Below are 25,402 nucleotides of genomic sequence, written 5' to 3'. Positions count from 1 at the left end.
AGGATAGTTCCCCAAGAACTAATTTCTCCCCCAGGCCATGTTCCTGGTTGTATTTGCACCGGGAATAGGAACTGAGAAGCGGCCGACAGCGTCTTTAAGCGTGGCATTTACAAACGCTAAAAAACAGTAGATGGAAGATGCCGTGATCAGAACTGTGTTTGTTGTGTGTTGTAGGTTTCGTGATAACGGAGATGTAAATGCATAATTTACGTGACTGAAAGAGCAAAATGTGGGGCTAAGATATGAAATCTCCTTTGACAACTTTCAGTATTACATATCATCGAGGCAGAGAAAAGAACACAACCCTGCAGACAACAGGTAAATGCCGTTATCTCTGTTTCTATGTTTATAAAGTAAATATGTTTACACAGCTTTTTAAAAAGCTTGACATGCGTTTAACCAATCACCATCACTGATAGTTCCTATAGAGCTGGTTTAGACCCTATTTTGAAGTAGGAGCTAATTTAGTTCCTCCAAAAAGAGTTCCTCCAACTCAAATCATTCCTAGTTCCTGTGGTGCGAACATGGCAAAATCTGGGTACTTCAGCCCATAGTTCAAGGAACTGTGAAAAGCCCCTTATGTGGTTCAGATACATCTCGGATGTCATCAAAATATCTTAATTTGTGTTTCTGAAGATAAATGAAGGTCTTACAGGTGTGGAACGACATGAGGGTGAGTAATTAATGACAGAAATTTCATTTTGGTTTGAACTAACGTTATTTCCCCAAATGCTGAAGATGCAGTATAGCAGGGGAAGGCCAAAGACACAGTATCTAAACAAGTGTTTCAGCAGATTCTAAAATTAGCCCCCCTCCCTGCTACGAAGAAATCAGTGTAAACTGAAGACGCCACCAAATATAGGATCCTGATCCTGTTACTTACACATACATACATGCACGTAATGTAAGCATGCATCAAAACAAATAATCCAAGTACAGAACAAATGCAAAACAAATGTGCACGTGAAAACATCCTGAGATTTTTCACTATAAACTTTGGTGATGACTTCAGTGGGCCAGTGTCACCTTTTGTCCACCTTTTGTTCTCTTGAACATGGAAATGCTGCTTTATTTGCAGATGTTTTGTGCAATATTCCAATTTTGCACATGAGTTAAATTCGCATTTTTCGGTGGAAACATAGCTATTGTAGTTTGTGCATAAAATGTGCTCTGGTAGTTTGTGTGTTGCCTGATGTCTGTTAATGTAATGTGTTCAGGCCACACAATGGTGAGTGCCGAGTAAGCATTAGCCTCACCAGCTGCTCTTCGCTTCATTGGTGTGGGTGGAATATGCCAGTGCTTTGGCACAATACACACCCGCCCCTGCAGTTTGGGAACTAGAGGCCAACAACAGCTCATTTTTTTCTTTTTCTTTTCTTTTTTTTTTCCTCGCATCCCTTCCACAGCATGGGCTCAGGGAGCAGGATTAAGTTTGCTGTTTGTGAGGTGCTTCAGTTTGCCAGCTTCTGTGTTCCACTTTTCATCATAATGCAACGTTTTGCCCTAATTGTAGCTCGAGTGAAAAGCCAGCCGCCTGGTGGGAATTCTACTACAGCGTATTGGCTGATTGTGGCTTCATCTGTGGCCTATGTGACATCAGTGGCAATGTTGATTTGGTTGCCTATGAAGTATATGGTGTTCATGAAGAAGAAGGCACTGGTTGCACGGAAGAAGTGGTGAGAGAAAACATGAGAGACTTTTCTTCTGGCTTTCATGCAACATATAAACAGCTTCACAGAGAACCATGAAAATGCTGAAAAAAGAATTAGCTTACCTTTTTCTTTTTTGGATATGTTATCATGGTAAAATCACATTTTACAGACATGATACAATAATATTGTGGTATTATTTGAAGCACCGTGAAGAATCATTTAAAAAAGCATATGAATGTGTAGGTAATTTAGCATTGCAGTGCCATGGTACTGAATGATTACCATATTTGTATTAAAGGGGTCCTTGATTATGATTTCACTTTTTTAACTTTAGTTAGTGTGTAATGTTGCTGTTTGAGCATAAACAACATCTGCAAAGTTACGATGCTCAAAGTTCAATGCAAAGAGAGATATTTTCTTTTACGGAAATCGCTTTTAAAGGGACTGGTAGGGACTACAACCAGCTTCTTCCTGGGTTTGTGACATCACAAACCCTAAAATTTACATAAACCCCGCCCCCTAGAACACACAACAAAGGGGGCGGGGTCATGTTGGGCTGCTTTAGAGAAGAGGAAGAGTTGTTGTAGTAGAGTGTTGTTGTCATGCCGTCATTTTACGCCGGACTGCTTCACAAACGAGGGTCAATTCAACACAAAAGATGAACATGACGGCACATGCTAGTGGATGAGTTGAATCAACTCCACAGCAACTGCATCAATTTATCCACTAACCATTCAGAAACGTCTAAAAGTTGTAACTTCTTCCTGAGTCTCTCCATCAGTGTCGACTCCGGTTTGAACAATGTAAGGCTGAACACTTTCGTCATTTTGGCTGCGTGAGATTCTCCAGCTTTGTTGTTGTTGAGCTGTTAAAGCTCTGCCCTCTTCTGGAAAGGGGGCGGGAGCAGCAGCTCATTTGCATTTAAAGGGACACACACAAATTTGACAAGCTATAATAAATGATCTGTGGGGTATTTTGAGCTGAAACTTCACAGACACATTCTGGAGACACCAGAGACTTATGTTACATCTTGTGAAAAGGGGCGTTATAGGACCCCTTTAACACAGTGCAACTGTGCAGCAATAGGATTGGGGTGTAAATGCAATGTTAAGTTAACTTTAGCTAACTAATTAGCTAACACAATTTAGTAAATAATTAGCATTATGTCACTCATAACTGTTCTTTGATCAAATCTCAATATGATATCATGGCATAACTGTTTTCTCCCTTCAGGAGACCTGTTGCATTGGCCTATGTGGTTCTCTCAACACTGCCCTGTTTTGCCTTCCTTATAGCCAGCTCTGAGGTAAATTCATGTGTGACTATTCACAGAAAACGAAGTGAAATTTTGCTATCCTTCATTGTCTTGAGATTCTATGCACGCTGTATATAAACTGTCTTCAGATTTTACAAATGTTTATTAATAATTTGAACAAAAGGATGCCTTTTGCATCAAGAGGGACACTTTGATTTTGCCATTTGTGTGTGCAAAAGAAGTGACTGAAGAATTGCAGAAGTTTTACAGCTCAATCTAACAACACATGAAGCTCATAACTTAAGATATTACACAGGAAATGATTTAACATACTTGGCTAAAAACATGTGTCATCTTTCCGGGATGCAGTGTGTATCCAATGATCCCGGACCCATCCATGTTCGTTTTCCAACATGGAATAACACAAAATGAGTATCATCTTAAAGCTTAGAAACTCGGCTTTTTAATGCATTTAACCATTTTGAAAAACTCCTAACGAGTGCTGAGAAGTGCCTTTTAAACCGGAGTTTACCGTCCGTGGGCGCCATCTAGCTGCGAAAAAACGAATAACACTTTATTTAACTATACTTTATGCCACAAAATTTGAACCAGAAGCAGCTCACATGTAGGAGAGCATCACCAAAAAATAATTTTTCTCTGATCTTATTGCTTTCCTGAGTTATTCCATGTCAAACAAAAAAAAATTAAAAATTATAAAAATATATATATAAATTTGTTTTTTGTCTTTTATCAGCAGTTTTTCAGCATGAAAATGTCCAAATGGAATGTAATTTATATTTTCTAAAAAATTAAAAAGAGTTATATCAAATGATACCTACCTTTTGACTCTCCTTGCTACAGTTTTGGAGTTATGAGTCTTTACTTTTTTGTGTGTCGCTCAGAAAGAAAAAAACCTCTAAAAAAGCCTTCAGGTCTTAAAGGGATAAGAGACATCTCAAGGCATTATAAGGTATTATCTATAAGGTAACAGTAATATAATAAGAACCTTGTTTGAAATGGGTTTGGCTAAAAGAAAATTTTGGTTTTGTCTATACTACTAGGTACTTATACTATATTGACTGGGTAAAATAGAATTGCATTACTAAAAAGAGACTAAAATACAATTTTCATTGACTAAAAGTCATCAGTTTTCGTCGACTAAAACTAGACGAAAATAGTCATGGATAATTCTGACTAAAATAAGACTAAAATGCTCAGATTTTTAGTCAACTGAAACTTGACTAGACTAAAAAGAGTATGAACGTGACTAAAACTAATAAAAACTAAAATGACCGCTTGACACAAAGACTAGACTAAAACTAAAATTAAAACAGGCCGCCAAAAACAACACTACGCTGAAGTCATGTACTTGTTACAGGACTTCCTCTCTTCCCTGGATGACACCTTCAGATCAGATGAAACAGAGCCTTGATATCCACTACCAAACTTAAAGGGATAGTTCACTCAAAAACGAAAATTATCCCATGATTTACTCACTCTCAAGCCATCCTAGGTTTTCTTTCAGTGAAACACGATCAGCATTAAAAAATATTCTGGCTCTTCCAAGTTTTATAATGGGAGTGAATGGTACCCGAGATGTTGAAGCCCAAAAAAGCGCATCCATCTTTCATAAAAGTAATCCATACGACTCCAGGGGGTTAATAAAGGCCTTCTGAAGCAAAGCGATGTGTTTTTGTAAGAAAAATATCCATTAATATATATATCCATAAATATCCATTTTATTAACCCCATGGAGTTGTATGGATTACTTTTATGATGGATGGATGCACTTATTTAGGCTTCAAAATCTCGCCCCCCATTCACTACCATTATAAAGTTTGGAAGAGGCAGGATATTTTTTAATATGACTCAGATTGTGTTTGGCTAAAAGAAGGTCATAAACACCTAGGATTGCTTAAGGGTGAGCAAATCATGGGATACTTTTTGTTTTTGGATGAACTATCCCTGTGAGACATCACTGAACTGAACAACACTGCCCCCAATTACCACTCCCATCCACCATGGGATATAATGTTTTTTTTTTTTTTTTTTTTTTTTTATTGTATGTAAAAATAGGTGTGTGTGTGTGTGTGTGTGTGTGTGTGGTCCTGATAAGCCCTACATTGTGGTGTCCAGATGTCCCCACAAGGATAGTAATACCAGACATTTTTTGGTGTCCATGAGGAACATCATTCCAAATTATATTTTTTTATATTTAAATTATATTTATTTTTTGAAAATGTGAAAATGCAGAAAGTCTTCTGTGAGGGCTGTGTTTAGAGTTAGGGGATAGAATATACAGGTTGTACAGTATAAAAATCATTATGTGTTTGGGGTGTAATGGTACACGCGTTTCTAGCCTTGGCTCATCATTCCCAATTCTGAAATTCCCTATCCAGAGTGGTGCTCCAAGGCCTGTGTTTGTGAAAAAACAAACCCTGGTGTGCAGAGAGAAAAACACACAACTGAAAAGGACACACCTCTCTACGGTCTTACTGTCTTTCTCTCTCCCTTTTTAGGTACAGATTAGACATGATCTGAGGTTGGACACGTTTGCTGAACTGCCGGTGTCATTGGTTCTTCTCTCCCTGATCTGCATCGATATAGTGGAAAGAATCCGATTTTGCAGACTTACTGGTCAAGGTGAGTGTAAGGTCAAGGCGAGGGGTCGGGGGTCGTGAGGGGTCTCGGAGCCGTGGAGCTTTTTTTTACACCCCTGAAGTTTGTGAAGCTCTGGTCTAGTCTATACCATTCAATCACGCTCTCGTATGCCCTCTGAAGACTTTGAATGATGTAGCACAGGTGCTGGCGTTATGCTGCTTTACTTACAGTTGTGCTAAATGTGCTGTTCAGATCTTGAGAGTGAGTAATTCCTCTGAATGTACTGATTGTGTCCAGTAGGGGGGACTGTTGAAGTAAGAGTACAAGAGAAGGAGAGCAGGTAGAATAAAGTATGAGAGGTGAAGCCTCATCCGTGTGTTTTCTGCTGATGCAAGATCACAATATAACAGGAAAGTCAGCATCTTTTTGAGGTTAATATGAGTGACGAGCTCAGGAAATACTAATCCACACAGGAAAAGATTCTAAAGGCAAACACAAAGTTTAACAGAAGAATGAGAAAGTGAAGGGTGTAAATGCACAACAGTGCAACGAATGTTAAAAAGTAGAGAAATGGTAATTTGTTTAGAAGAACACTGTAAAAAAAGAATGTTTAACAAAGTCTACATGCAGTATATTAAAAACATTTGTTTTCTACTTCTCATGATTAAACCAAGCTCTGGTGTAAAATTGGTGGGGATGTAGTGTAATTTTACTTGGTTACTATACTTGAATATTATATTGGGCGTTCTGTACTTTACTCATGTGCAAATAAAACTGAATACTTGGACATCCTGCAGCCAATGAGATTTCTCGCTCAGCATTCAAATAGTCTGGTTCAGTGTTTCGCTATTAGAGTTCCTCTGAAATTCAGCTGCTTAAAGGCACAACATGTACGATTTTTGGGTTCAAATATCCAAAAAACACTAGAACAGTGTTATATATTTTGTTGACTTGTGTACTTACATTATCACAAACGTTTCCAAGAATGTTTAAATCCAGAGAAATTAGCCATTTTAACAAAGACGCTTTAATATATTATGTGTTTTATTAGACGTGAGCAAAAATCTTGTTTTCTTGATTTACCACGAGTACCATGTTTTACCATGCCTAATATTGATCTAGCTTACTGCGGTGTGCAACAAGAGTCTCAAAGCAGCCGCCGAGGGAACACAGAGTAGCATTAGAACAACACACAAATGTATCTAATATGATAAACAGTGCTGTGTTACCCCACATATACATGATCAGAAGAAGTTTGTCTGCGGCATAATAAAAGTTCAGCTGCTCTTGAGACGTGTGTCGTACTCGTTTCTCGTTAGCAATCGTTCCAGCGGCCTCGCTCTGCTCCAACGGCTTTCAGCCACACATTAGCTCATTCGTGAATATGATTTCTGCCTGACTCCTCTCGGATTCATTTCCACCGGCTGTAGACGTGAAGAACAACACCTCTCATGATTTCTCGAAATCAAGGCGTCATCAATCTACGCCTTTGTTTTGATTAAGCGACCTCTAGTGGTGAAAAATTACATATTGTGCCTTTAAAGGTGCCCTCGAATGAAAAATTTAATTTATCTTGGCATAGTTAAATAACAAGAGTTCAGTACATGGAAATGACATACAGTGAGTCTCAAACTCCATTGTTTTCTCCTTGTTATATAAATCTCATTTGTTTAAAAGACCTCTGAAGAACAGGCGAATCTCAACATAACACCGACTGTTACGTAACAGTCGGGGTGTACGCCCCCAATATTTGCATATGCCAGCCCACGTTTCCAACATTATAAAAGGCATTAGACAAGGGCAGCCAGTATTAACGTCTGGATCTGTGCACAACCAAATCATCAGACTAGGTAAGCAAGCAAGAACAATAGCGAAAAATGGCAGATGGAGCAATAATAACTGACATGATCCATGATAACATGATATTTTTAGTGATATTTGTAAACTGTCTTTCTAAATGTTTCGTTAGCATGTTGCTAATGTACTGTTAAATGTGGTTAAAGTTACCATTGTTTCTTACTGGATTCACGGAGACAAGAGAGCCGTCGCTATTTTCATTATTAAACACTTGCAGTCTGTATAATTCATAAACACAACTTCATTCTTTATAAATCTCTCCAACAGAGTAGCATTAGCCGTTAGCCACAGAGCACTATCAAACTCATTCAAATTATATTTTATTATAAAATTATTATTAATAAAAACAAATCTATGGGGTATTTTGAGCTGAAACTTCACAGACACATTCAGGGGACACCTTAGACTTATATTACATCTTTTAAAAACATAATCTAGGGCACCTTTAAGATAAATGAGTGGCCTTTTTTTTAATTTCACAACACTAAACAATGTTGCATGGTCTGCATTTATCAATAAAACAAACATACACGTTCAAAATTATGTTTGATGTTTTATAAGTTGCGAATTATGCAAGGAGTGAATAATTAAACATAAGCAAACCTTGCTATGAGGTTACAGGCACGTTTTAGGCGAAATAAGGTATTTTTCATGATTAATGTTCAGGTTTGCATGTTACCTGCTGTTTGCTCTTTGTTCAGGTGAAACAGATTTGGCAAACGCTTCAGTGTGTGTTAGTGTTTGCGCTCTGGAGATCCTCAAAGGTTTCTTTTTACAACGTGTTTTTGCAGTGTTGAGCTTTTTCCTTCTATCGTTTGACTGTCTACGGGTGGGGAAAAATTATGTCAACAGTTTTCAAAAATTCGATTATTGCTTATATAAAGCAAACATTTGAGAAGGTCACTCATGATTGCTGATTGTTTTCATTTTTGTGGAAGTTAGTCCCATAATTTATACAAAGCATCATGGACCATTGGAAAAAAGGTGGATATAGTTACCTCATTCTTTTGTGTATGCAAGGAAAGGAGAATCATTATGCATGTCCGATCCAAAGAAAATTACATGCATGATCCAAATTGTAATGCCTTCAAAATTAGAAAATGTGTGGAAAAAGTTTTTTTTTTTTTTTAAAGGTGCCCTCGAATGAAAAATTGAATTTACCTCGGCATAGTTAAATAACAAGAGTTCAGTACATGGAAATGACATACAGTGAGTCTCAAACTCCATTGTTTTCTCCTTCTTATATAAATCTCATTTGTTTAAAAGACCTCCGAAGAACAGGCGAATCTCAACATAACACTGACTATTACGTAACAGTCGGGGTGTACGCCCCAATATTTGCATATGCCAGCCCACGTTTCCAACATTATGAAAGGCATTAGACAAGGGCAGCCAGTATTAACGTCTGGATCTGTGCACAGCTGAATCATCAGACTAGGTAAGCAAGCAAGAACAATAGCGAAAAATGGCAGATGGAGCAATAATAACTGACATGATCCATGATAACATGATATTTTTAGTGATATTTGTAAACTGTCTTTCTAAATGTTTCGTTAGCATGTTGCTAATGTACTGTTAAATGTGGTTAAAGTTACCATCGTTTCTTACTGGATTCACGGAGACAAGAGAGCCGTCGCTATTTTCATTATTAAACACTTGCAGTCTGTATAATGCATAAACACAACTTCATTCTTTATAAATCTCTCCAACAGTGTAGAATTAGCCGTTAGCCACGGAGCACTATCAAACTCATTCAAAATCAGAAGTAAACAATATAACAGTATACAATACTCACATAATCCGACGCATGCATGACGAACACTTTGTAAAGATCCATTTTGAGGGTTATATTAGCTGTGTAAACTTTGTTAAGGCACTGTTCAAGGCAAGCACAAGCTCTGTGGGCGGAGAGCACAGGATTTAAAGGGGCCGCAGCATAAAATCGGCGCGTTTATAATGATGCCCCAAAATAGGCAGTTAAAAAAATTAATAAAAAAAAATCTATGGGGTATTTTGAGCTGAAACTTCACAGACACATTCAGGGGACACCTTAGACTTATATTACATCTTTTAAAAACATAATCTAGGGCACCTTTAAATCGGAATTAAACTGCAGGTGATTTGGCAAAAGCTGCGATTATTTTATGCGCAGCTTGTCAGAGCTGTATGGCTCTGTGATCAGTAGTAAATGCTCTGTCTGAAAGCCAGAGGGCGCTCTTGTACAGAAACTCTATATATGCCCTGCTGCAGAAGATAAAGCACATTATTCCAGGAAATCCCTATGGACATCATACTATGGCTGTAGCTGAATAAACAGAAGATTGAAACGCTTTGATTGATAAAACATGATTAATAAACACACGACTGCCTTATTCTGTGTAAGAAGCCACATCATCTTACAGAAGGATGCTCAACTGTCGTTATGAAGTGAGTTTTGAGTAATAACTTTAAATTTTGTCTTTTGTTGGACAAAATGTTAATAAATGCTTCTCATGTTTGGAAAGATGTTTGAAGCATGTTGCCTTTTCAAATGCACATTATAACTGTGTCAGACTCGCAGTGCATTTACCACTGATCACAGAGCCATATGTCACTGACATGATGCGCATAAAAAACATTCCGTGTTTTCACTGTTATATGGTAGTGGGCGCTATTACGCATCTTCTGAAAGAGTACAAACTCTCCTGATCAAAACACATGTGAAGAAGAAGCAATATGTAAGCAGATGCAAGTGTAAAATAAAGTGATCATCAAACATTAAACGGCATATAAATCAAAACTGCGTAACGTTACCAAATGAAATGTTGACCCAGGATGAGCTACAGGACTTTACAAGCTTTTGGGGTGTTGATGGACTCGATCTACTCCATCTGTGTTTTGATCATCATTCTGAATCCGACCCGGACAAAGTCTTTGACAAAAACGAGATTTTTCTCAGCTTTTTGTTCAAAATGTTGCTTTTTTTTAATGAAACTTACCTTAAAAGTTAATAACTGCTCTTTCTATTTTATAATGTGAAAGGAGACTGATGTGGTCAAAACATGTTTCTTTATATTTCACCAACTGGGCTCCTTATTTTTTTGTGTTTGTGTGTGAATACAGCTAACGAACTGACTCGGGATGCAGACATTCCTACCTTGGTGACACACGTTGGAAGAGTTACTCCTATTGTCACTCCTATGACGGGTCCATTTCCTGCACAGACAGCTGGCACTGCTGGCACAGAACACGGAGCAGGTGCAGCAAACGGGATTATGCGAGGATTACCTGGCGGTACTACAGTTCAAGGCATTCCGGGCAATGGGACGGTCCTGGGTCTCTCAGGCAGAACAACAGTTCAAGGATTGCCAAACAATGGAACAGTTCAAGGCCATCTTGGCAACACTACAGTTCCAGGGTTGCCTGGAGGGAATGGTGTCATTACTAGAGTACCAGGCAACCACGGACAGCAACTTGGCATGACCGTAACTGGTCCAAATACTGGCGTACCCTTCCAAAACATTCCCCCTCCATATGCTGGACCACTTGGCTTCCTACTGGCTAGCGACAGTCGTGCTGAAGTCTTTGCTGACAGTTTCCTGTTCTGGTTGGACACGGTAGAGATGGTTCGGGTAGCAGGCCACTCTGCTGTATATTTTTCAGGCTGGGCATTTCCAGTTTACCTTTTCTGCTTCCTCTCTACAATGCGATTGGTCCTGATGCCTCACAGTTCCCTCCTCTCGCCTCTGGGCGTGGTCTTTCAGGACCTCCCCTTCTTGGTCATGAGATTGGCACTAATTGGCCTTTTTGGATTTGTAACACCAGTACTGTATGTGATAAAGAATATGCTGGTCTGTCTGGCCTACATTTACTTCAACTTCATGACAAAACTCAGGATCTTCAACACTGAGAGGATGTTTTAATGGAGCTGCTTTGGGAGCATAACAAGGGCGAGGCATTATTTTAGCATAATTATTTTTGCAGTTCATTATAGTGGTGCAGAAATAAAAACTATATATTAATGTTAAAATGTACATTCCATGTACATATCTTACGAAATATTAGAATGACATAAAACAAACTAAAGGAACATCAAAATACTAACATAGCAATAACAGTGGCTCCTTTATTACATTACGGTATATCGTATAAACCAGCAATCCACAGACAGCACAGACATATTTCAAAATACAATTTTGTCTTTGTGACAGGAAAAAAAAAAAATGGACAATGGAAGCATTTCTTGGAAATCTATATTTTTGGTGGCAATGAAATACATTTCTGGTTTCTTTGACTTCAGCTACTTTCATGCCCCAGGGTTTTTTTTTTATAAAAACAGATTAATTTTTATAAAACATTTTTCTTTTTGTTATATGGACATCACATTGAATCTGTCTTGGAAACTTTTTTTTATCATGCAATTGTTATTTATTTTTGCTACTTTTCTTATGCATTTTCTGTATAAATATTGTTTTACCCTTGTACCAGACCCAGACTTTTAATCTTCAACTATGAAAATACTTCACATAAATTTGAATTACTACATGTTGCAAAAATGTAAGAAATATGACCCATTTCAATATTTATTGTGTAAAAATTATTTAAAAAACAGCACTTTTTTTTTACGACACTCACTGTTGTGGCATAATTTCCACTACATTGAACAATTTTTCTCCTAATAAAGTTTGATTTCCTAAAGTTTGTGTACTTGTGTAGTTTCTCATCTCATGCTCATTTGGTGTTCCTCAGGGCTCTATTTTAGGTCCTCTTATTTTTGCTTTATATGCTTCCACTTGGTCATATTATTCAAAAACACAACTTATCGTATCATTTTTACACCGATGACACTCAGCTTTATCTTTCTGTTAAAAATAACACCTGATCTCTGTCTAATCTAAAAGACAAATGCTGAATGCACACAATTTTGTTTACAGTTAAATAGTGATAAAACTGAAATAATCATGTTTGGCCCATTACCTCTTACTTCTGGCATTGCCAATCAGTTTGGTCCCCTCTCTTCTCATAAGTGCTACTGTGTTAAAAACCTTGGTGTTATTTTTGATCCCACTTTGTTGTTTGATAAGCAGATCAGTGAGGTGGTGAAAAGTAGTTCCTTCCAGTTAAGATCAATTGCTAGAATGATGAAGATGCTTTCTAAGAAGAACCTTGAAACTGTAATTCATGCTTTTATCACATCAAGGTTAGATTACTGTAATTCACTTTATCTGGGTTTGCCTAAATCATCTTTGGAACGTCTGCAATTGGTGCAAAATGTGGCAGCCAGATTATTAACTGGCACTAGAAAACACACACATTTTTCTCCTGTACTTGCCTCTCTACACTGGCTACCGGTCAAGTTCTGTAGAATCAGAATCCGTTAAAGGTGATGATACACGGGGCAACTTTTTGAGCAATGTTGCCGGGCAATGTAGCCAAGCAACGTTGCTTAGGCACTTTACCATTGAGAATGAGCAACAAATTTATATCTGGATACGTTAGATCGGTCGTGGGCAATTTTTTGAGATCCTCCAATCAGAATGTTAGCAGCCGATCACGTGACCGGTTCGGAGATTTCAGAAAAAATTCAAACAAGATGGTGGCCTCTCAGCGGCAGTGGAGCGGAGAAAAGGAGTGTGAATTTATATCTTTTTACGCTAGTAAGTTGTCATGCATCAACCCAAAACAGGGAATTTACCTCATATATTGCTTAAAATACCAACAACTGTCCGAAAGTAATGTGTGTATGCTGTAATGAAGCTATTGAATGATTTCAGTTAAATACTAAAAAGACGGGGTCTGTTTAACGGCTGTAGTAGTGTAGGCTGTAGGGCGTTTGACATATGAATAGCTTTTGATGCGATCGACGCGGGGTTCGAATCAGCCTTTTGCTGAACTCGCTCTTCTCCCTTTTCCTGTCACAAATCAGATCGGAAAGGCATTTATTTTTAATAAAAATGAAGTAAATATTTGAAAAGTTGAAATAAAGTGCCTAACAAGTGTTTATAATAAAGTATTTATTGAGCTGATTAGTTGCTGCCAACTGTCTGTTGCCCTAATTAGTTGCCCTGTGTTTCATCAGGTTGCCCAGCAACATTGCTCAAAAAGTTGCCCGTGTATCATCACCTTAAGATTCTGCTTTTTGTATTTAAAGCTTAACATGGCCCATTAACATGGGCGTTCTCTGTGGCTGCTCCAAGGCTCTGGAATAGTCTTCCCTATCACATAAGATCTTCCCCTTCCTCTGACCTCCAGGTCAGTTGTTCAGGGAAGAAGGAGGCAGGAACTGGCGAACGTTCAGCAAACTTTAATTATAAAATAAACAAGCGCAAAACAAAAGTAAAAGTATAGCAGCCCCTCAAAGACGATTGCCACACACACATAAAGAAAACAACGTAAATCCAGGAATTTTCCTCTTTCGTCCTTCACTGTTGACGCTCCTCGTTTCTGAAGCTCCTCCATGAGATACGAGACCGGTGTAGCACGCAGGTGACACTCATTCCCTGTTGAAAAAACCAGCATATGCTGGTTAGGTATGTTTTGAAGCATGGCAGCTGGTTTATGCTGGTCCTTAGTTGGTCATGAGCTGGTCCTGAGCTGGAGCTAGTTGCTTGACCACTTGACCAGCTTAAACCAGCTAAGGACCAACTAAGGTCCATCTTAAATTAGCTCAAACCAGCTGCCATGCTTCAAAATATACCAGGGTTATCAATCACGCCACCGGCCTCACTCCATTCTCATGGCCCTCGGCCTTGTCCTGCTTGTCACAATGCTATTAAACACAAACATACAAAATCTGAGCTGTGGCAGAAATAATACTGCTGGAATTCTGAATTTTCCGATGGTATAAGTATACACACTGTCGAACATTGTTAGTGGCCATAGTTTAAGAAAATCCCTGAAAATGTGCCACTCTCACATGCCATATTAGTTGTATTTTTTCACCTTGTCTTTTGTTTCCTTCTTTATGAGGTTTTGTGCCATTTCAGGGACTGGTTTTCATTGGAATCAATTCTTATGCTCGGCAGGAAACAGGATTTCCTTATGACCAAATTTCAGACCTCTGAAGCTTGTACCTCTCATTTCCTTCTTGCTGAGCTTCATTTTCTGCAGAGTTGCCATTGTGTCTCTGTCCGACCAAATCAGCACTTTTTTTGTTCACATTTGAGAGACAAATAACAAGCAAACATTTTCAATGTTTTTTTACACTCTGTCTTTATTAGGCAACCTTTGCACTTCAACATCAATTGCACAATTCTTTAAGATGACTAGAAGGGCAGTCATGGCTCACAAATCAGCCAAACACTTTGTATAATGCTTGGCATCATTACTTGTGCACGTCAGGTTTGTCCTTGCCAACCCTTAAATTCAGAGTAAACAAAGCAGCAGCTAATGAGAGAACCAAATGAGTTGTGCAAGCACTTCCACAAGACACTTCTCTCTGTCCATGAAGTAACTAAACACTGCACTGAACTAAACCTGTTCACCTCCTTACTCTAGCACTCTGAGGAACTTAGTGCTTCTTGCCACATACACAAATTAGCATATATCAATCTCTAATTGAGTAGTTTCATCTGCTTTGTACAAGTTTAAACTATAGATGTTCAATTAAGTCAATCAAGGTCTTTGACATTGCACAGGTATAGCCTTGATGCAGTTACAGCTGAAAAATGCAGGATCAAGATGCACGTTATGCCACTGCATCACATAGTTGCTCATCCCCTTCATCCCCCCCTCAGGGACCCGAATCTACACACCCCCAACCGCATGACAGGATACAAACATTTAACTATGTGAAAGGTGTATATAAGTCTCACACACTTCAAACACACACTGGGGTTTTGCATGCTAGGATTACTGGTTAAAGGACAACCATGAAGAAATGTACCTTTCCACTGTTTGTGTTGCTCTCTCTATTTGTTGCTTTGCAACCTTCAATTCAAACAGGTACGTCACTGATTCAATATGTTAATTTATGGAAATGTCACAGTGACTATGAAATAATATTTCCCTAGAGTGAAATTGCATTGTTATACTAATTATTTTGTATGCTATTCACATCCAGTTATGCTAGTCGTTATTTTCTCTAATGTAGAATTACCTTACTCTCTATTGGTGGTAAAACCATATAATATGTTTGAGACATATTCAAGTATGTGCTGTTAGCATACATTATATCTACTCAGAGGAAAACTGCATTGTTTAAAAGCTGCTGCTGAGTTTGCATTTGTTTAATCTCATTATGTATGTGAATTTATCGCAGATGTTTATGCAAAATCCCTAGGATATATAAATCATAATCATATGGTCCTCTGTATTCTTGTTTCAAATTCAGTTTTCTTCGAAAAAAGAAAGATAAAGACAACTGAATCCATGGATCTAATCGTTGCACCTGTTTGATTCTTGTTTGAATAAGGTCTCCTCTGATGAAGTACAATTCGCTAGGTGGCGCTGTCACAAAAAAAAAAAAAACTAGGGTCCTGAAACTGCAGCCTCTGATACTACTGGATTATACATGTCCGATTTCTGAGTTATCTTAATTTCTTAAATTTGTCTTCTCCTTAATACCCACAGTGCACTTTGATTTTGAGTAAATATTTTTTAAAATCCAATGCAAAGAGAGAATAGAGAGTGTGCAAGAGAGTGGGGGAGAGCTAGTCTGCCCTTTTAAAAGTAGTAATAAACTTCTTACTATCTGTGGACTTCATTAAATGTGCCATCCTTGTATTGCTGGATTTATGTGCAGCCTTTGAAGCCTTGGATCCTAAATAGATAAAGTCTTGAGGTTGGCACCTGTGAATCTGCACTAGACTGGTTTTTGTCTTATTTCTCTAATGGGTGTTTTTCAGTGGAAATTGGGAGAATTTTCATCAACCTCAGTTCCCATCACCTGTGGTGTGCCTCAGGGCTCTATTCTGGGTCTGAACTTATTCTCCCTATACATGCTCCCTTTTCGTTCAAAAAGAACATAATCAGTACCTGAGATTATCATTGTCATAATTTGTCATTGTGTCTGGAATTGAAATGTCACAGAAACTTGCACTTTGAAACCTATTTTGCATGACCTTTATAGCCGTACTGAAATCGTCAACGGATAATTCCCCTCAGATCTAGAAAATAAATGAAAGGAAACCTTTAAACTGTGAACAAACAAGTGTATTCTATGATAAAGATTGTTTCAGTCACAACTTTTTTAAAAATGTTTAAATTGTGTAATATTTATGAATTTGATTATGTACTTATCCATTTGGTTGTGAATGCTTACGACACAGTGACTTTTGTAATAGTTGTTAAGGAAGCAGAAACCTGATGATACACCTTAAAATAACTTCAAATATCCAGTCATATATTAAATTGCATAATATTTGTCTCAAATCATTGTTTAAGGAAAACTATGTGAGTGGCGTTCTGTGGCACGACAGGATTTTGACCAACTCTGTGCTTCTTGTAGTGTATGAACCTCTTTATTCTTAATTTTCTGTATCTTGCGACTAACTTTAATATTTTCTTAATATTCAAGGTGCCTCTTTCAACAAAAGGAGAAATTAAATTTCAATCAGCATCAATAGTGAATAAAATTTTGGGGTGGCCAATCAGATGTCGAACAAACCCGTCTGGCTCTGCCACTGTTCACTGTGTGTCCTAATGAAGTCACTGAGCAGATGTAAATGTGGTCACCTGCCTCTGGATGGACTGTGAACTATAAGTGGTACCCAGGAAAAGTTCCCCTGACCTTAGTGCAAAGATCCCCTTTGGTTACTTCTTTAGGAACCAACTGTTCTACAAACATTATTTTTAGGTTTTAAATGTTTCGTTTTAGCGTTTATATAGCTGGGTATAAGCTACAGTAGGGTAAGTTTGAAGAGAAAGAGAGTCAGCCATAAGAGGGATGTTGAGACGTGACTATTGCATTGTCAAATTCATTCAGAGGACATATTATCAATCAAAAAGCTGCATTGCTGTCACTGTCTCTCAAAAATCAGAGCTTGCCAAGAGTATTGTCAACACACATTTTATATGTATTTACATGTTTTAAACCTTGTATTTGCAATTCACCCTTCGCTGGGAGTTTGATTGACAAGCGGTCTAACCAATCATAATGCAAAATCCGCCATTTTGTCCGACAAAGCAGTCAGGAGATTAACCTCAGTGGACTTGAACTTGAAAAATGGTGTGTACTGACGTCTTTCCGCATTTGAAACAACATTCCTTCTGATGTTCATTCATGTTTATTTGATGCTATAAATTAACTAGTAAGAAGAGATGATCGGTTCATGAGCCGCTACAGCAATCTGTCACGACACACAGTTCGCAAAACGTTTTTTATTGTTCAAATTTCTTTTAAAAAGCTGACACTTTGCTTAATATCATAAGTAACCTGCTCTGTCTTATCTGTCGAATTGTTGTCAGTATTCTCTTTGCTTTGCGATGTATTTTTCACTCTGTGTGGCGTGACAGCACCATGGCCAAAGCAACAGTAACTAAGGGGGGCGGGTCTTAGCGAAGGCTTAATCGCCCTCTCAACCTAAGAGTTGGTGGGAAACAGTTTGAAGAGAGTTTGAGTCAGCAGGAATCTGTTCACTATATGACTCACTTACGTTCTTAGATAGTTTTCAGCATCCCTCCACCACCCCGACTCCTCACTCTCGGCTGGTTCTTACCACATCCAGGCCCTCTCCTCAGACAGCACACCAAATACACTTACCATTTACTCCATCTGACTTATTTGTCAGTGTGAACTCGTGAATTTAAGAGGTTTAAAGAATGCTTTGTGCAACAGAAATGACGAGGATTGGCCAAGATTCGGGTCATGGCCACAACTCTGGTTACTCCTTCCTGATGTAGTGCACTCAACTTCCATTCACTTATATAGGGATTAGTGAAACGAGTGAGAAGTGATTTTGGACAAAGTATGACAGTTTAGCCATGTTTCCACCACAGGAACTAGGGACTTTGGGGTGGTGTTTCAACTGCAGGAACCAGGGTCTAAATGAAGTTCTGGGTACAATTTCCATCCTCAGAAAGTCCCTGCTCTCGACGTAGTACTTTTTCAAAATTCAGGAACTTTCAGAGGTGGGACTTGGGCACTGAACATGCTGATTGGTTGAGTTCACGCAGCATTTTGAATGGTTGACTCCATGTAGCATTTTATTTTAACCACCATTTTTAAAAGTCTGTTGCGGTGCATGCAGTAAGAGTTGTTTGCTATTCAAATCACAATGCAGAGTTTAAAAAATATGACCGATGGACCGACAACGAGGTTCAGGCTTTATTAAGCTTATATGTGGAGGACGAAATCCAGCAGGAACTGGAAAGTCGCGTGCAGTCCTACGTGAACAGACTTAATCTTCACGGTACTTTAGACTGCTATGGAAACGCAGACAACAACGGGTCTGGGGGAAAAAGTTCCTGAGACAAATTGTTCCGGGTAATTTCGGTGGAAAAGCGACTTTTGTCTGGAACGTACAAAGCAGCTGGAAAAGTGAAACAGTGAAACGTCTTGGTGCTGTTGGGCTTCATATCAGCCCTCTTGAAACTCCTGACTAAATTTACTTTTCAGTTCAGTTGAGATGTTTAGATCAAGGGTGTCCAAACTCTGTCCTGAAGGGCCACTGTCCTGCAGAGTTTAGCTCCAGCTCACCTCAACACACCTGCCTGGAAGTTTCTAGTATGCCGAGTAAGAGCTTGATAGCTGGTTCGGGTGTGTTCGATTGGGGTTGGAGCTGAAATCTCCAGGACTATGGCCCTCCAGGAGCAGGATTGGACACTTGTGGTTTAGATAAATGGCTTCATGGATGATGTATCAGCAAATAAGTTTTCCTGATCTGCCTGATATCATTTTCCATACATTCAGACACCAGCTCCTTCCTTATCTACAATGAGGACCACAACAGATGTGTGAATGCCGTGAGCTCTACCGTAGTACAGACTGCACCATGTGACGTATCTTCTGATGCTCAGCGTTTCCGATGGATTTCCTCTTCGAGAGTTATCAGCATCTCTTTCAAACTCTGCTTGGGGACCCAGAGCATCAAAGACTGGGTCAAAATTCTCCTTCTGCCATGCAATGATCTCAGCCCCCTACAAATTTGGGAATGTAAGAATGAGACCTTGTTTGGCTTAAAGGGACAGCCACTGCACCTGAACTATGGAAATCGAAATGAGCCAAGTATGATGCTGTATAAGGGAACAGGTGCTTGGAGTCGCTGGCAGATTTATGGGACCAAGGAAGATTTGTGTTCTCGTGGATATCAAGGTATGACCAAAAGTCCACCTAACAGCCATTGAGACCTTATAAAAAATAAATACATTAGATCTGTTAAATTCACATCTATATTTAAATGTCCCTTCATGAATTTGTTGAGCTATAGGTGAAAAACTTCTTTCTAGTAATTTTAGTTGTTTTGATCCAATATGTAAACCATTTTCTCACTTCCCCCTAATGCCATTTCTTTATGTTCTGCAGAGATATATTCAATAGGTGGTAATTCATTTGGGAAACCATGCCATTTCCCATTTAAATTTGGGGAGAAGTGGTATGCCGAGTGCATTGTGGAGGGCAGAGCCGACGGTCTGCTGTGGTGCTCCACCGAGACGGACTACAACACGGATAAAAAGTGGGGCTTTTGCCCAACCAAATGTAAGGCAACAGCACAGAAACATCACTAGTTATTTTATCAGCGACCACCATTGGCACTGTGTATAGTACTTTGTGAAGGATTGCGTGGCATTCAAGTTCACTGCAATTTGTCTGTATGTGGTGGATATTTTGTGGTCCTATATTTGTAAATCAAAATGATAACACTTTTTATGAATTCTGTATTTATAATACATCATAAGGGTATTTTAAGACATTATCCCCCAGTTTCACAGACTAGGCTTAAGCTTGTCCTAGACTAAAATGCATGTTTGATCTGTTTTAACTGAAAGGAACTTGTACTGACATATCTTAAAATACGTCAGTGCCAGTGTTTTGTCTCAAGATGCACATCAGCAATGTTTTTTTTCTAGTGTACGTTTATAAAAGTTACTTAAATATCCTAATTGAACTAAGGCCTAATCCTGGTTTAGGCTAAGCCGTTGTCGTGAAACCGGGCCTATAAGACATAATGCATGCATGAAATCTTCTTGTACCATCATCCAATGAATAATCACACCTAGGACTGGGTGATACGTTGAATATTTGCATTAAACCAATATTTTAGATGACAATATAAAATTAGGGAATATCATGAATATTGTGATTATATTAAAGTCTAAATGAGTTGATTTCGCAGTAAACAATTTGTATGTACTTTGTAACAATAGCTGTTCTATCCAGATAATGTATTTTTTTATGGGGTGCAAAATCACCCTTTTAAACTTTTTGAGAGCACATGCAAAAATATTAAGATACCGTCAAAAAATTTTGAAAAGTATTGAGACATAAATGTCATCCAGCCCTAATTGACATGTATTTGAGAATAAAATAGGTTTTCCTGCAGTAACAATAATAACTATGACCTCCCACTATGGACTTGAACAAGAGAGAGAAAGAGGAAGGAAGAGAAAATGAGAGAAATGCTGCTGTTGCCGATCTAGATGGTGACATTCCTTCATTTCCTGTTTTCCTTTGTCCTGTCCAAGAGTAAGAAAATGCAAGCAGGACAACTGGAAACTGATCTGCTGACAAACACATCCTATGCCACACACACACACACACACAAACTGCCATATGTGGTTTACAGGGCGTAATCTCTCCATAGGCACAATGATTTTTATACCGTAACTCTATATTCTGTCACCCTACACTAACTCTACCCATCACAGAAAACTTTCTGCACTTTTACATTTTCAAAAATCATCAATTAGTATGATTTATAAGCTGTTTTCCTCGTGGGAACCAAAAAATGTCCAAGGAAAAGGATTCAGATAATGCCAAAGAGTTTTAGTTTTGTTATTTTAAACTCTCTCTTCTTCTACCACTGTGTGCAATAGCTGGCTCCGGCTGGGACAGTGATCCAGTGACTGGTGTGTTATATCAGAGGAACACGCAGTCGGTACTGACTTGGTATCAGGCGCGAACAAGCTGCCAGCAACAAGGCGCTGATCTTCTCAGCATATCAGAGCTGCATGAGCAGAGTTATATATCAGGTAGACAGAAGTACTTTCCTTCAAACGCATGTTGTGCACAGAGGAAAACATAATTGCATGCTCTAATGTTTTCACAGACATATCTCACAACCATCCTAAATTGTTATGAAATAATATTGTATGAATAAAGTAGCATTTTAGTATATCGGATACTTCATCCATTAGGTTTGACGAATATCTTTGGCTCCTCACTATGGATCGGACTGAACAGTCTTGAGTTTGATAGCGGCTGGCAATGGAGTAATGGACATGCATTCAGATATCTAAACTGGGCTCCTGGTAAATGAAATCAATGTACATATAAAATGTTATATATATGCACCCATTTAAGTCCAATTTTAGTTGTGGAACTGATCAAATGCGTGTTTTATAAACTTTAGGGCACCCGTCTCTCGAACCCGGCCTGAACTGTGCAGCATTAAATGCTGGTAAAGCATCAAAGTGGGAGAGTATGGCCTGCAGTAAGAAACTGGGCTACATCTGTCGCAAAGGCAATTCTACAGAAAACACGCCTCCACCAGGTACGGTCCATTTTCCCAAATTATGGTATTACAGTAGCAGAAACACAAACATACACAAACCAATAAAATATGATAAAATACAATAAAATCTAGAAAGTGTAGTTCGTCGGGACAAAAGTTGGCTTGACGAAGCCTTGTCTGAAAGTTTGAAAGCTTCCAAACATGTTTATCTTTTGCATTTTGCTAGCATGTTTGTAGTATGTTTTAGTACATTTTTAGTATGTTGCTAGTGTAACGGAGGCCAGCTAGTAGTTGCTGTGCAGGTAAACCTCACTCCCATCTGGGTCACGGCACCAATTTAACCCCTCACCTAGGTCCTACTCGCCCCAGTCTGCGCAAGCCTCGAACCTGGGTCTCTGGCGCGGGAGTCAGACGCTCTAACAAGGAGTCTAAAGGCTGCGAACTCTAGCATCAGTCGCTAGAGCACTAGAGTGAGGTTTACTTGCACAGCGACTACTAGCTGGCCTCCGTTACACTAGCATGAATTAGCATCTTATCAATTACTAAGTTTTAACACTTTGATAACTTTTTAATACATTGCTAGCATGTTTTAGCATGTTAACCACTTGGTAATACATGTCAGCAACATTAATTCATGCTAGCAATGTGCTAAAGCCTGCTAGCAACATGTTAAATCATGCTAGCAATGTGTTACAATGATAACAGCATGTTAAATAATGTTAAAATTTCTGATTCACGTAAAAACATGCTAGCAGCATGTGAAATCATGCTAGCAAATTTACTAATTTATGGTAGCAGCATGTTAAAACATGCTAGCAACATGCTAATTCATGCTAGCAACGTGTTCAAAAATGCTAGCAACATATTCACATTTTATGCTAGAAACATGTTAATTCATGCTAGCAACGTGTTCAAAAATGCTAGCAACATATTCACATTTTATGCTAGAAACATGTAGCACATTTTATCACATTGCAAACATGAATTAGCATGTTGAAAGCATTTTAGCATGTTTTGCTAGCATTAATTTGCATGTTATTAGCATGTCTTATCAATTACCATGTTTTAGAATTTTGATTTTTAACACATTTTAACACATTCCTTGCATTTTTTTAACATGTGGCTAACATGTTTAGCATTTTAGCAATGTGGTAAAACATGTTAGAAAAATGTTCCTCCATGTTAACAGTGTGCTAAAACTTGCTAGCAACATATTAAATCATGCAAGCAATGTGTTAAAATGATAACAGCATGTTAAATAATGCTAAAAGTTCTGATTCACGTTAAAAACATGTTAGCAACATGCTACCAAATTTGCTAATTTATGCTAGCAGCATGTTAAAACATGCTAGCAACGTGCTAATTCATGCTAGTAACATGTTCAAACATGCTAGCAAAATGTTCATTCATGTCAGCAACATGCTAAAACATGTAGCACATTTTATCACGTTGCTAACATGAATTAGCATGTTGAAAGCATTTTAGCATTTCGCTAGCATTAATTTGCATGTCATTAGCATGTCTTATCAATTACCATGTTTTAGAACTTTGATTTTTAACACATTGACACACAAACACATTCCTAGCATGTTTTAACATGTGGCTAACATGTTTAGAATGTAAGCAATGTGGTAAAACATGTTAGCAAAATGTTAATCCAATGCTAACAGTGTGCTAAAACTTTCTAGCAACGTTAAATCATGCAAGCAATGTGTTAAAATGATACCAGAATGCTAAACAATGCTAAAAGTCTGATTCATGTTAGATCATGCTAGCAAGTTTGCAAATTAATGCTAGCAGCGTGTTAAAACATGCTAGCAACATGTTCATTCATGTCAGCAAGTTGCTAAAACATGTAGCACATTTTATCACGTTGCTAACACGAATTAGCATGTTGAAAGCATTTTAGTATGTTGCTAGCATTAATTTGCATGTTATTAGATGTCTTATCATTTACCATGTTTTAGAACGTTAGCACATTTTATCACGTTGCTAACTTGAATTAGCATGTTGTTTCTGTTATTAGCATGTCCTAAGCTAGCTGTTAGGCTTTGTTAGTGATAGATATTTGGTGGATGAAGCTTAAATACTCCATTAGAGTTGTTGATGGGGCTATGTTTTTTTTTTTTTTTTGTAGTAGTAGTAGTAACAAAAAACATAAGTTTGATCAGTCAGAAACGATATAGCCACCCGTGTCAGAACAGATGGTTTGAGTTAAGTTTGGTAGTTGTAGCTTTGCTCTAGGAGGAGATACAGACTAAATTTAGTCTCAGAAGAAGAAGCCTAAATAGTAGATTTACAAACATAGCAAATCTACAAGTTTAGCATACAATAATTCCATATATACTGCTATTCATTTTCCTGTGCTTCTGTTTTTTTGTTTTTTTTGTTTAAAAAGATAGCTTTCTTTTTCTCCTGCAGGTAAAGATCAGCCTAACTTCTGTCCTGCGGCGTGGGTGCCATACGCCGGCCACTGCTATTATCTGCAGCGCATCAAGAAGACGTGGAGTGATGCATTAGCAGCTTGTCACAGGGATGGCGCAGACTTAGCCAGTGTTCACAACATAGAGGAGCACAGCTTCATCATATCACAGACGGGGTACTGTAAGTATCTCAGTGTGCATTCTACCCAACAAACACATGAACGTCATGTTTCGGATTCACTTACCATTGTGAGTGTTGCTCTGTAGTGCCTACTGATGAACTGTGGATTGGACTTAACGATCAGAGGACTCAGAACCTGTTCGAGTGGTCAGACAGGACACACGTCACCTTCACCAAGTGGATAGCTGGAGAGCCTTCACACGTCATCAATCGCATGGAGGATTGTGTTCTTATCAAAGGAAAGGTGGGTAGTTTGTTTTTATTATTGTTGTTTTGTTCACTATCCTATGGAAGCCTGTTTCCACCACTAAATAAAAAAATAAAAAGAGTAATTGCGACTTTTTATCTTGGAATTCTGACTTTTTATCTCGCAATTGCATGATATAAAGTCAAAATTCTGAGATATAACCTTGTAGTTGCATGATATAAAGTCAGAATTGCAAGATTTAAAATCGTAAATTGTGTGATATAAAGTCAAAATTCTGAGATATAAACTCACAATTGCAATATATGAAGTCAGAATTATGAGATTTAAAGTCGCAATTGCGAGAAAAAGTCAGAATTGCGAGATTTAAAATCGTAAATTGTGTGATATAAAGTCAAAATTCTGAGATATAAACTCGCAATTGCAAGATATGAAGTCAGAATTACGAGATTTAAAGTCGCAATTGTGAGAAAAAGTCAGAATTGCGAGATTTAAAGTCGCAATTGTGTGATATAACGTCAAAATTCTGAGATATAAAGTCGCAATTGCGTGATATAAAGTCAGAATTGCGAGATTTAAAATCGCAATTGCGTGATATAAAGTCACAATTCTGAGATATAAACTCGCAATTGCAAGA

The 25,402-nt window shown here is 38.2% G+C and overlaps 2 protein-coding genes across 3 annotated transcripts in view; both read left to right on the top strand.

Moving 5' to 3' along the window:
• The first annotated feature begins 332 nt into the window (after window positions 1-332).
• On the top strand, window positions 333-11,718 carry LOC125265861 (transmembrane protein 236). Its single transcript, XM_048186406.1, has 4 exons — window positions 333-1,676; window positions 2,886-2,958; window positions 5,427-5,550; window positions 10,468-11,718. Exons 1-4 carry the CDS (start codon window positions 1,408-1,410, stop codon window positions 11,265-11,267), a joined length of 1,266 nt encoding a protein of 421 aa, XP_048042363.1. The 5' UTR covers window positions 333-1,407; the 3' UTR covers window positions 11,268-11,718.
• Window positions 11,719-15,134: 3,416 nt separating this feature from the next.
• mrc1a (mannose receptor, C type 1a) overlaps window positions 15,135-25,402 on the top strand; it is a 31,290-nt gene continuing 21,022 nt past the window's right edge. For both annotated transcript variants that reach the window (XM_048186405.1, XM_048186403.1), the window contains exons 1-8: window positions 15,135-15,288; window positions 19,196-19,597; window positions 19,808-19,981; window positions 21,319-21,474; window positions 21,640-21,753; window positions 21,855-21,995; window positions 24,378-24,560; window positions 24,647-24,804. In XM_048186405.1, coding sequence (XP_048042362.1) covers window positions 15,216-15,288; window positions 19,196-19,597; window positions 19,808-19,981; window positions 21,319-21,474; window positions 21,640-21,753; window positions 21,855-21,995; window positions 24,378-24,560; window positions 24,647-24,804 — 1,401 coding nt within the window. In that variant the 5' untranslated portion in view covers window positions 15,135-15,215. The remainder of the gene's footprint in view (window positions 15,289-19,195; window positions 19,598-19,807; window positions 19,982-21,318; window positions 21,475-21,639; window positions 21,754-21,854; window positions 21,996-24,377; window positions 24,561-24,646; window positions 24,805-25,402) is intronic.

This window comes from Megalobrama amblycephala, linkage group LG3 (assembly GCF_018812025.1).
Source record: "Megalobrama amblycephala isolate DHTTF-2021 linkage group LG3, ASM1881202v1, whole genome shotgun sequence".
Lineage (NCBI taxonomy): Eukaryota > Metazoa > Chordata > Actinopteri > Cypriniformes > Xenocyprididae > Megalobrama > Megalobrama amblycephala.
The sequence above is the reverse complement of the archived record's forward strand: the minus strand, read 5'-3'. Positions and strand labels throughout refer to the sequence as shown.